This window comes from Mus musculus, chromosome 1 (assembly GCF_000001635.26).
Source record: "Mus musculus strain C57BL/6J chromosome 1, GRCm38.p6 C57BL/6J".
Classification (NCBI taxonomy): Eukaryota; Metazoa; Chordata; class Mammalia; order Rodentia; family Muridae; genus Mus; species Mus musculus.
Window position 1 is genome coordinate 43,957,931 of NC_000067.6, and position 12,843 is coordinate 43,970,773.

A 12,843-nucleotide genomic window follows, 5' to 3' on the forward strand; every position below is an offset into this window, starting at 1 on the left:
CACTCAGCTATAAACCTTTCTGTTGTTACACACTGGCTCCACTTAAGCTGCTCAGTCCCCTCAGTCTGTGCTACTTCCTGTCCTGCTTCCCCTCCTTTCATGTAATTTTGTTTTGTGACAAAGGTTTCCTAGGAAGATGGTACACATAAGACCAAAATTCAGACACCATCAAAGTCCACCTTGGTGAACCAGTGAGTTTAATTGGGGTTATTTACAGGAGTATGGGTGAGAGGGTATTTGCAGGAGCAGAAATACTCAAAGACAGCTGCATCACCAAAGCCCACTGTAGCATGAGTGACAACTTAAGAAATCTGGGAATTTAGAGCATTCACAATAGCCTGCAAGCAGCTCAACAGGTTGGGAAATCTCTTCCAGGCACTTTGGCTGGTTTCTGCTTATCCTACACACAGCTGTTCTGGTCTGAGTGTACTTTGCAGTCTAGCTCTTCTGAGCATCTTCATAGCTGTTTAGCTTCATTCCTCTGGGAGGGACTCCCAGCTTTCTTGGCTTACTCTGGCAGGGAGGGGCCTGGTAAATTTAGTCAGGTTACTGCCTTCCTGAAGGAAGCCTTTTTGAGTTGTTTACCTTCCTGCTTACAGAGGAGCTTCACTTCAGGATGAAACATTTCAACCTCAGAGGAAACTCTTGCATATGTCATCTATATCCTTTCTTCTAAGTACAGTGTTGGCCTTAACTTGATATACCGTAGCTCCTTTCCTTTATATTTTATGTATCTGAAATATTTAGATCATTTTCTTAGTGATCAATGTATCTATAACTCTCAGCACCAAAGTATGTGAAGCTGTTTTAAGGTCCTATCAAAAGGAGAGCTCTATCAACCTAGATGCTGTTTATTGTTACCAAATGGTTCACCTTTTTTTTTTTTTTTTTTGCAGGTAATTGGGTTTCTTGTGAAGTATTTTTTTTATTGCCCTTGTAATATGTACGCTGCCAGTTTTCACCATTTCTTTCTATACTGTGCTCTTTTACCTTGTCATCTCATTAACTTTTTCACCTGAGTGATCTTTTCTCCTTTGTCAGTTACACTTATTCTCTCTGTCTCTGTCTCTGTCTCTGGTGTTGTTTGTGTGTGTGTGTGTGTGTGTGTGTGTGTGTGTGTGTGTGTTTCTCTTGTGCATAACATCTATGGAGGTCAGAAGAGGGCAGTAGTGTGTGTGTGTGTGTGTGTGTGTGTGTGTGTGTGTGTGTGTTTCACTTGTGCATAACATCTATGGAGGTCAGAAGAGGGCAGTAGATCCCTGGGAACTGGAATCATAGGCAGTTGTTAGCCACAATGTTGTGTGTGTGTTGGTAACTGAACTTGGATCTCTTGTTAGACATCACACATTGGATTTTGCAAAACTGTTTGGAGCTGGGTAATTTATAATCTCCAATTTCTTCATTAATCTTAACAGCATGTCCCTTATTTAATGCCAGTAAACTTTCTTGTTTGTTGTCGATCTTTAACTTGATTTCTTTGATTTTAAATTTCTTAGGTTTTCTATTAGTCTCTCCCCATCCCATCCCTCGTGGAACTTTGTCAATGAAGATACTAGCTAGCTTTTTTAGTCAATTAATCCATAGTCAAAATGTATGCAGGAGTCATTTCATTGTTTTGTTTTCTTTTGTTTGGTTTTCATTTTTCGCTCAATGTTACCACTTTACAACCCCTTTTAATATTTTAATGCTCTGTAGGTTTGAGGTTTTGTTTGTCTGTTTTCCACATTGGGTATTGTTTGTTTGCTTGCTTCTTTTGAGACAGGGTCTCACTATTTACCCTTGGCTGGCCTCAACATCTCTGTGTAAACCATATTGAATTCGAATTCATAAAGCTACTTTTCTTACTGCCTCTGGCGGGCTGAAACTAAAGGTGTGCACCATCACCCAGGCTATATCTTGTTTTTCTTGCATTTAACCTGATTTTACAATTCCATGAAACTTAACTAGGATATACTAGTTGTAATAGCATTGTGTCTTACTACAAGCCTACCTGTCCATGTATAGTTAATCGCATAACTGAATGTACCTGATACACATCTCCTCTCCTCATTTAAAGCTACTGTCAGTTACACAGCTTGGAGTCAATGTGATTTGTTTGGTTATAAATTAAATATGGAAGTTGTATTTGCTCAAAGTAATTCTTTCTTTTTCAGGAGAATTTGTGAAGTAATTAATGAAGCAGTATGGAAACATAATACAATTTATGTTTCAAGTGCTGGAAATAATGGTCCATGCCTTTCTACAGTGGGTTGTCCAGGAGGAACTACATCCAGTGTGATAGGTTAGTAAGCTTTAAATACAAGCAAAACAAGAGACTAAAGGAGGAAACGCACACATTTGATATTAGCCCATGATACTAGAGAGACCCCGTATCTAAAAATATATAAATTAAACAATAAACCACTGTTTAATCAAATATCATATCCTATCCTTTATATAAAACACTGAAGGCCCAGGTATTTTCAGTCACTTTACATTGTGACAGGAAGTTTTCATGTATAGAGTCAAGTTACATAAACAAACCTTCATAATGTTTTAAGTAAGCTTACAGTTTTGTGGGCTGCATATGTCCTGTGAGCTGTGGGGTTGTACATACCTTCACATAGACCTTAAATGTGTTCCTAGGAAAGTCTGAGGAACTGTGTTACCTAGAATTTATTGTAATTTAGGGAAAGTGGTTTAATGTGCACACAATTTGGCAGGTTTTCTTTTTTTTAATGCACATAATAATCCTGGAAGTTATGTGCCCAAAAGCAGTGTGCATAGTATAACGTAAACTTACTTTGTTTCTGTATTAAATGTTTTCCCTTAACATTTACAAGAGAGAGAGTGTGCTAATGATCATGTTAAGCATAGTGTTTTTCACTGGGGAAAAAAATTAGGATGCATGAGATGAAATGTGTTCCCCTTTGTTAATGGCAAAATCCATCCTAATAGGTGTTGGAGCTTATGTTTCCCCTGATATGATGGTTGCAGAGTATTCACTGAGAGAGAAACTGCCTGCAAATCAATATACATGGTCTTCTAGAGGCCCAAGGTAAGTATAAGTAATTATTGGGAGTAATACATGTATTTGATTAAACTTTGTACTGTTTGGAGGGTGGCTTATAGATAATAAATATTGATAGCCTTGTTTTGACCAGATTTGATATTTAAACTTTTGTGAAACAAATGTTGTGCTTTTATAACGGATCATAGCAACAGATCCTATGTTCATTTCCACATAAACTTCTTTGAGCATTTTGGGTGAGATCTATAAGTAAGCAAATTCTGATTGACAAGTTTTGGTTCTCTAACATCATTTGAAATATATGAGAAGCTTTTTTTTTTTCAATATGTTTAATGAAAGAGCATCATACTTAACACCCTGGATATAGTGTAAGTGAATTACAATACACTAAAGAAAATAATCAAAGGAATTCACATGAGTGTTTTGATTCCAGTTTTGATTATAAGAAAGTCAATACCATAACAACTAAAGACAGATCAATATCTGTCCAGAGTTTAGGGTGGAGAGAACAAAGGAAGATATCAGTCATCAAATGTAGTTTAAATTGATTTTGATTTCATGAAAACGTAAGTGACTATAAAACAAACTAATAAAAATTAATATATAATCAAAGACTGAAAAACATTAATATATAATCAAAGTCAAATATTCTAATACTGTAACAGTAAATTACTTACAACCCTAGTATGAAAAGGTGACAACATTTTTGAAAGGAAATTTAAACACATTTTACAAATAGTTTTTTAATATTTTCATACAGAATAATTATTTTAAGATATATTTTGTTGCTATGTCTCCATTTTCATTTCTGATTTTATTAATTTGGATACTATTATCTGTGCCTTCTCGTAAGTCTGGCTAAGGGTTTATCTATCTTGTTGATTTTCTCAAAGAACCAGCTCCTGGTTTGGTTGATTCATTTTGTTTCTACTTGGTTTATTTCAGCCCCGCTTTTGATTATTTCCTGCCGTCTACACCTCTTGTGTGTATTTGCTTCTTTTTGTTCTAGAGCTTTCAGGTGTGCTGTCAAGCTGCTAGTGTATGCTCAATCTAGTTTCTTTTTGGAGGCACTCAGAGCTATGAGTTTTCCTCTTAGAATTGATTTCATTGTTTCCCATAAGTCTGGGTATGTTGTGCCTTCATTTTCATTAAATTCTAAAAAGTATTTAATTTCTTTCTTTATTTCTTCCTTGACCAAGTTATCATTGAGTAGAGCGTATTTCAGCTTTCATGTGTATGTGTGCTTTCCATTGTTTTTGTTGGTATTTAAGACTAGTCTCAGTCTGTGGTGATCTGATAGGGTACATGGGATTATTTCAATCTTCTTATATCTGTTGCAGCATGTTTTGAGACTGATTATATATGGTCAGTTTTGGAGAAGGTACCATGAGGTGCTGAGAAGAAGGTATATTCTTTGGTTTTAGGATGAAATGTTCTACAAATATCTGTTAGATAGTTCATAAATTCTGTTAGTGTCCATGTGTCTCTGTTTAGTTTCTGGTTCCATGATCTGTCCATTGCTGAGAGTGGGGTGTTGAAGTCTCCCATTATTATTGTATTGGGTACAATATGTACTTTGAGCTTTGGTAGTTTCTCTTATGAATGTGGGTGCCTTTGCATTTGGAGCATAGATGTTCAGAATTTAGAGTTCATCTTGGTAGATTTTTCCTTTGACCAGTATGAAGTGTTCTTCCTTTGCATTTTGGTGACTTGGTTGAAAGTTGATTTTATTCAATGTTAGAATGGCTACTTCAGCTTGTTTCTTGGGATCATTTTCTTGGAAAATTGTTTTCCAACCTTTTACTCTGAAGTAGTATCTGTCTTTGTCATTGAGGTGCATTTCCAGTATGCAGCAAAATGCTGGGTCCTGTTTATGTATCCAGTCTGTCAGTCCATGTCTTTTTTATTGGAGAATTGAGTCCATTGATATTAGGAGATATTAAGAAAAAGTGATTGTTACTTCCTGTAATTTTTGTTGTTAGAGGTGGAAATAGGTTTATGTGGCTATCTTTTGAGTTTCTTGAAAGATTACTTTTTTGCTTTTTTCTAGGGTATAGTTTCCTTCTTTGTGTTGGTGTTTTCCATCTACTAACTTTTGTATGGCTGGATTTATGAAAAGATATTGTGATTTTTGTTTTGTCATGGAATACTTTGGTTTCTCCATTTATGGTAATTGAGAGTTTTGCTGCGTATAGTAGCCTGGGCTGGCATTTCTATTCTCTTAGGGTCTATATGGCATCTGCCCAGGATCTTCTCGCTTTAGTGGTCTCTGGTGAGAAGTCTGGTATAATGCTGATAGGTATGCCTTTATATATGTCACTTGACCTTTTTCCTTTACTGCTTTTAATATTCTTTCTTTGTTTAATGCATTTGGTGTTTTGATTATTATGTGTTGAGAGGAATATCTTTTCTGGTCCAGTAGATTTAGAGTTCTGTAGGCCTTCTTATGTGTTCATGGGCATCTATTTAGGTTAGGGAAGTTTTCTTCTATAATTTTGTTGAAAATATTTACTGGCTCTTTAAGTTGGGAATTTTCTTTTTTTAAAGATTTATTTATTATATATAAGTACACTGTAGCTGCCTTCAGACACACCAGAAGAGGGCATCTGATCTCATTATAGATGGTTGTGTGCCACAATGTGCTTGCTGGGAATTGAACTCAGGACCTCTGGAAGAGCAGCCAGTGCTCTTAACCGCTGAGCCATCTCCAGCCCTTAAGTTGGGAATTTTCACTCTCTTCTATACCTATTGGTCTTCTCATTGTGTCCTGGATTTCCTGGATGTTTTGGGTTAGGAGCTTTCTGCATTTTGGATTTTCTTTGATAAAGAACTCTTGTCAGTGTTTTTTCTATGTTATCTTCTGACCCTGAGATTCTCTCTTTTATCTCTTCTATTCTGTTGGTGATGCTTGTGTCTATGACTCCTGATCTCTTTCCTAGGTTTACTAACTCCAGGGTTGTCTCCCTTTGTGATTTATTTTTTCTATTTCCATTTTTAGATCTTTGATGGTTTTGTTTCCTGCACCTATTTAATTGTGTTTTCCTCTAATCCTTCAAGGGATTTTTGTGTTTCCTCTTTAAGGGCTTCTAGCTGTTTACCTGTGTTCTTCTGTATTTCTTTAAGGGAATTATTTATGTCTTGTATCATCATTTGGAGAAGTGATTTTAGATCCGAATCTTGCTTTTCTGGTGTGATGGTGTATCCAGGACTTGCTATGTTGGGAGAAGTGTGTTCTGATGATGCCAAGTAACCTTGGTTTCAGTTGCTTATATTCTTATGCTTGCCTCCCACCATCTGATTATCTCTCATGCTACCTGCCCTTGCTATACCTGTCTGGAGCCTGTCCTTCTTGTGATCCTGGTTGTGTCAGAACTCCTCTTAGTTCAGCTGTCACTGGGATCCTATGATTCTGTGATCCTGTGATCCTGAGATCCTTGGTGTATCAGAGCTCCTGGGCGTCAAGCTGCATCTGGGACCCTGAGTTCCTGGTGTGACCAAGCTCCTAGGATCTTGTTATCCTGTGGTCCTGTGTGTGTGTTAGAGTGCCTGGGAGCATCTTTTGGCAGTTGTAGGACTGGCTGCAGAGTTCATACCCAAGGTGTACTCAGGGCACTAGCCCAGACCTGAAGAAACCAGTTCCACTGGTCGGGCAGAGTTCTGCGTGCCTGGGTCCTGCTGGTCCCAGTTACTTTTGGTGTTGGGACAGATGTTGTATCCTTCTCACCTCTGATCCTATGATCCTGGGTGTGTTAGAGTTCCTGGGAGTGGAGCTTCCTCTGGGTGTTGTGGGACTGGCTTCTCAGGGCGCTGGCCCAGAGGGGAAGGCACTCTTGCCACTTGTCAGGCGGAATTCCTGTGTGCCTCAGAACTTGTTCTTTAATTAAGAGATTATATAAGTCTTAATTTTTAATAATACCTCATTAGGACTTCAGTGAGTACTGGCACCTGATTAAAAAATAATGTCCATTTTAATTCATCTCTTTATTTCTTTAGAGAAGATTTAGAAGAATTTTGATTTTGATTTACCAACTGACATTGTCAGATGGTGGAACAATAGGAGTAAGATGATTTGGTTAAACTGGTTCTAGAGGAGGTGGTCATGGTCTTGAAGGATGGATTAAATGTTAAGATACAGGAAGAAGTTCTATATGCAACAGTGCATGGAGTCAAAGATAAGTAGGTTTTTGTGTAGAACTAATTTACTATACTAACCTAATTTCTTAAGTATCAGGAAAGTTTGTCTTGTACCATCATCATAGGCTGCCCTCCTCCAACCATATGGTGTCAGTAACAATAGGTATAGATTGAGAATCCAAAGTATGAACTGAAGAGATGTCCCAGTATCTCAGAATACATAGTAAGAAGAACCCTTACAGAAGATCTGTGTTCAGTTTCCCACACCTATGTCAGGCAGCTCACACCAGGGTGCAACTCACCAGAGAACATAATACCTCTGTCCTCCAGACAGACAGTTACACACACACACACACACACACACACACACACACACACACACACACACACACAAATAATAAAATTCTTTAAATTTTTCAAAAAAAATCCTAAGTTCACAAAGGTTGTATGTTCAGTTAATACAAAAAGTTTATGTTCAGTTAATAAAAAAGTTATTAAATTACTTCTGAATCTGATTTCTAAATTACAAGTTTTATGTTGCAATTTAAAATGAAATTATGTTTAAAATAAAAACAAAGTATTATGGACTTATTTAAACTAATCTTTGCAAATGTCACTTGCTGTAGAAAATTTAAGGAGTTTCTTCAGATGATTGGGGTATAGTGCAGTGATAGAATATATGCTTAGCATATGTAAGGACTTAGATTTGCCCTTTAGCACCAAAACCAAAACTAATGCACAAAGAATTATTTTAGTAAAATCTACAACAAACTAATTGATCTAAGAATTGAGTTTGTCTTTATCTGGTATATAACAAGAAATACCTTAGCAGATATTTGGTTAAATTATCAAGGTATAAAGTAAAAGATGTGGGCTAATTATTACTGCGAAAAACATGTTTGATAGTGCTCTCTGAAAAACTGTCCTACCTCTCCCTCAGCATTAAACACTGGATATATAGATCTGATTTTGATTTCTTGTGTTCTCTATTGCAACTGAAACTTCAAACAGTGGCATATGGGAGCCTATTTGCAGGATTGTACCCCTATCACAGTGTCTGGTGTCAGTTATTCTCCATGACTCCCTCATTCTTGGCATTTAAAAAAAATTATCTTCAAAACCACCTGCACAATATTTATTACACTGCCATTTTCTGCTGTACTCTAAAGAGGTGGCCCATGCTTTGGACTACAACTATATCAGCCTCTGTGTGCTAACTCTAGAGAAATGTTTCTCATGCAGTGGTTTTCTTGTTGTTGTTCTTGATTATTATTATTATCATCATCATCATTATTTATTAATTAATTATTTACATCCTATATATCCCTCTCAGTCCCCTCTGACAATACCCCTATCTCTCCTCCCCTTGGCCTCTGAGAGAGTGCCCAACCCCAGGCATCCCCCTTCCCTGATGCATCAAGACTTTACAAGATTAGGCAAATTCTCTCCCACTTTGGCCAGGCAAGGCAGTCCTCTGGTACATATGTGCCAGGAGTCTTGGTCCATCTTTGGCTGGTGGCTTTGTCTCTAGGAGCTCCCAAGGGTTCAAGTTAGGTGACACTGTTGGTCTTTCTATGGGGTTGCCGTTCCGTTCAGTTCCTTCAGTCTTTCCCCTAACTCTTCCATGGGAATTCCTGACTTCAATCCAATGCTTGGCTATGAGTTTCTACATCTGTCTCAGTAGCTGCTGGTAGATCCTCTCAGATCCAGAGGCTCCTGTCTGCAAGCACAACATAGCATCAGGAATTGTATCAGGATTTGGTGACCTCCCGTGGAATGGATCCCAAGATGAAATCACTGGTTAGCCATTCCTTCAGGTTGTGCTCCATTTTTGCCCTTGCATTCTTTTGACAGGAACATTTTTCAGTCGAAGATTTTAAAGGTTCTTGGTGTCCCCATTTCTCCACTAGGGGCACTAGCTACGAGAGGTAGTCTCTTCAGGTTTCATCTCCCCACTGTTGGTCATTTCGGCTAAGATCACCCACATTGAGTCCTGGAAAAATCCTCCATCCCAGGTCTCTGGAACATTTTAGGGGTTCACCCCACCCTTGGCAGCTGCATATTTTCATTCATAAACATGGCCCTCTGGGCTTATCTCCTGTCTCCCCATATACTTGATACAGTTCCAAGTAAGGTCCATCAGACCAGGGAAGTTATGGGTTCAGAAGCTTGGGAGAACAGAGAAGAATACATGCTTCTTTGTAGCTCTGTTCACTATTTTCATTCCAGGGCACTGCCACAGGAAATGGTCCCATCCACCTTTAGGCTGGGTCTTCTCTTAGTCACCTACAAACATTCCCACAGTCCAACCCAATCTAGACAGTTACTTGTTAGAACTTTAGCCAAATGATTCTAGACTGTCAAGTTGACAATTAAAAGTAACCACAGAAAATATTTTTCCAAATTTTAAACATTTGTTGGTTCTTACTTAAACTCATTTTTAGATTAGCAATTTCAACAATTAAAGTCACTTTATGATTAGCTACTTTACAAGGTAGTCAGAAATTAGTTAAAAAACCAATAGGAAATCATTACATTTTTAACTCTTTGTAATTACTTTCTTCTAGTTGCTAGATACCTAGTCCTCATTGTGACTATTGGTTGATAGATACTGTAGATATTGTGAGCAAGAATGTGAAAATTGTCCCTAAATCTTCATATCTTGTATATAAATTTATGGATGACATTGTGAAGAACATAGTGTTATTTTTTTTATTATCCAAACACTGTTGTCTTTCAATAAGTGAATTATTTTGCAGACTAACTGCACCTAGCCTAATCATATTTCAGAGAGGTTCTGAAAGCACTGCCACCCACCCATTTGTGCAGTGGTGGAGTGCATTCCACTTTCTAGGGAACTGAAGTCAAATCACCCTAGTGTTCTTAGCTAGGAGTTTTTTAAAAATATAACAAGCATCACTCACTTTGGGTAAGAATCATGATAGGAAATCCAACAATCTCTGTGGGGAAATAGCATGTCCTTGTATCTTTCCATGAGACAGAGAATAGAGCTGTGCTGGGTGCTATTGCGATCTTACAGCTGATAAGATAATTGATTAAAGGTGTTCACTGCCTATACAGACCACTGGAATTTAATACTTAGGTCCCAGTCATGGAGAGAGCCAAATCCTGTAAGTTGTCTTCTGACCTACACAGATATACCATGATGCCAGTTTATGGCCTGCTCCCAACAGCTTATCTTTCTATTTCCCTGTCTCTCTTCTCTTCTCTCCCCATCTCCCTCCTTTTCTTCCTCTGTGTGAGGTTGCACACATACACAGGACGATTTTAAAATTCTTTAATGTGCCAGGTGGTGGTGGTGTTGCATGCCTTTAATCCCAATACACAGGAGGCAGAGACAGTCAGATCTCTGTGAGGTTAAGGCAAGTCTGGTCTACAGAATGAGTTCCATGATAGCCAGGGCTACACAGAGAAACTCTCAAACTTTAAACTTTAGAACATTTAAAATTAGGTATAAGGCAATGTTATGTTTCTGTTAGACAAAGTGAAATTTTTCTGGTATAGGTGAAAGAAATACCCTCATTAAGGGTTAGATTAGAGCATTCAAATAACTGACCCCTATGCCTTTCTCACATAAACATAGATAGCTACACACAGACATTTCACTTACAAGGAAAAAAGTAAGTGTGTTGAGAAATGAGCAGTGTTTGGTCATTTTCCTTCCATTATTGTCTCATAATAATATCTTTGTCCTTTTATAACTGCAATTATTATATCATTTAGACTATAATTAGGACCTTTTAAAGATTGTTCATGCTCAGCTACCCTCACCTTTTTTCTGTTTAGTGCTGATGGAGCCCTCGGTGTGAGCATCAGTGCACCAGGAGGTGCTATTGCTTCTGTGCCTAACTGGACATTGAGGGGGACTCAGCTAATGAATGGGACATCAATGTCTTCCCCCAATGCCTGTGGTGGCATTGCCCTGGTACTTTCAGGTAAGGATATTACATACTACTCTCTTTATTGTAGGCTATACTTTCTGAAGTTCTCATGGTAAGAGTGTATAGAATAGAAATGTCCTGGACACAAAATAAGATGTAAAGTAGAAAATGATTTATCTATTGAGTGTGTATTCAATCATTCAGGAAATAAAATCTATTGACTACTACTAATGATTTTCAAGTAATAATTTAGTTCTGGAGCTAAATCATTGGATAGAACATCAAAAGTACTTTGATGAAAAAGAATTTATTGCAGAAAGCAGACGACTATAAACAAATTGAAAATACTAATACTACATTACCAGGTGTTGAATAGTGTGCAGTATTAAATAGGGTGTCACCAGGTTACTTACAACTTAGACTTCTGCCTGAAGCCTGTCCTCTTCAAGTCTTACCTCCCACCTGCCTCTTCTAGTTCACTCCTTTTCTGACTCGTGTAACTTTCTCCTCTGCCCAGTATGGATGAGTCGTACTGGGGAGTAGTCTGCCTCCATCCCCAGTCAGTAATCACCAGACAGTGAGTCAGACCTCCAGGACAGATCCTAGTCTCTACTCATTTTTACTCCTTCAAACTCACCAAATAGCTCAAGGTCAGATGTCTGTCTCTCTTTGAATACTCAGCTCTCTCGCCTGCAAATCCTTTCTGCCATGTTTCAGATTTGAAAACTCATACATTCTACAAGAATCAGCTCATCTACCAGTTGTTCCTAATGGACTTTGATCTTTTTAGAATTCTCATGGAGGTGATTATAGCGTCCTTGGTTTGCATCATGGAGTATTTATTCCTTTCTTTTTTTTTTTTCTTTTCTTTTTTTTTTTTTTTTTTGGCACATTACAATATATTACTGGTGGATAATATATTGGCAATAGCCTTCTGTGTTTGAAATCTGGTTCTACGCTGTAATCACATGGTACTTAAGTCATTGAAGAGTCTGGTCTGCTGTGAAACATGACAGGTGTTTTTGATTTGTTTAAGTTCCACTGGTAATTATAAAATATAATTGAGTTGAAAATTGCTGTTACCAACTATAGTGCTGAATCTATGATATTTTAAAGAAAATGCCATTACAATGCCCCTAAGATGCCTGCTTGGTACATCCATGTCATATCTACGTAGCCTGCATTGATGTGATTGTGGGTTGGCATGCAATGAATTTTTTTCTTAAAGTACTTGTGTGATGCAAGCAGTTTAAATCAACTTTAATTTTTTTTTTCAACTTTAATTTTTAAGAAAACATTTAGAAGTGAGTGTTAAAAGAAAACAGCAGAAAAGAATACATATTAACATCTTGGTGAAGGGAGAGTGTTTCAACTAGTGAGTTCATTAACATTAGTTTCTTAGGTGTTTGTTTGTTTGTTTTTAGGGCTGAAAGCAAATAATGTTGACTATACTGTACACTCAGTCAGAAGAGCTCTAGAAAATACTGCAATAAAAGCTGACAATATAGAAGTATTTGCCCAAGGACATGGAATTATTCAGGTACTTGTTGTCTGTGTACTAAAATAACTAGAAAGCATTGAGATAATGTTGTAAATATTGCTCTGTAATAGTGATTCAGCATGTCTAAACTTTAGATGTGGCCATTATAGAACTATAATCAAAAAGGGCACAAAGGCTCTTTGTAGGTAAAAGAGATTAACTGCATTTAAGTAAAAGAAACATTTGGAGTATATAGAGATTAGAAAATCAAAGTGTTTAAAAGTCAGACGTAAGTTACCGAGTGATCTTAGCTCATG

General features: G+C 37.4%; 1 protein-coding gene across 4 annotated transcripts in view; it reads left to right on the top strand.

Annotated features, from left to right (window-relative positions):
• Positions 1–12,843, top strand: part of Tpp2 (tripeptidyl peptidase II) — a 69,031-nt gene that overhangs the window by 23,961 nt on the left and 32,227 nt on the right. For all 4 annotated transcript variants that reach the window (XR_373249.4, XR_001784011.2, NM_009418.3 and 1 more), the window contains exons 9-12: positions 2,154–2,281; positions 2,938–3,037; positions 10,952–11,100; positions 12,471–12,586. Coding sequence is in view for 2 of the 4 variants with exons in the window: in NM_009418.3 (NP_033444.1) it covers positions 2,154–2,281; positions 2,938–3,037; positions 10,952–11,100; positions 12,471–12,586 (493 nt within the window). In the remaining 2 variants the exon portion in view is untranslated. The remainder of the gene's footprint in view (positions 1–2,153; positions 2,282–2,937; positions 3,038–10,951; positions 11,101–12,470; positions 12,587–12,843) is intronic.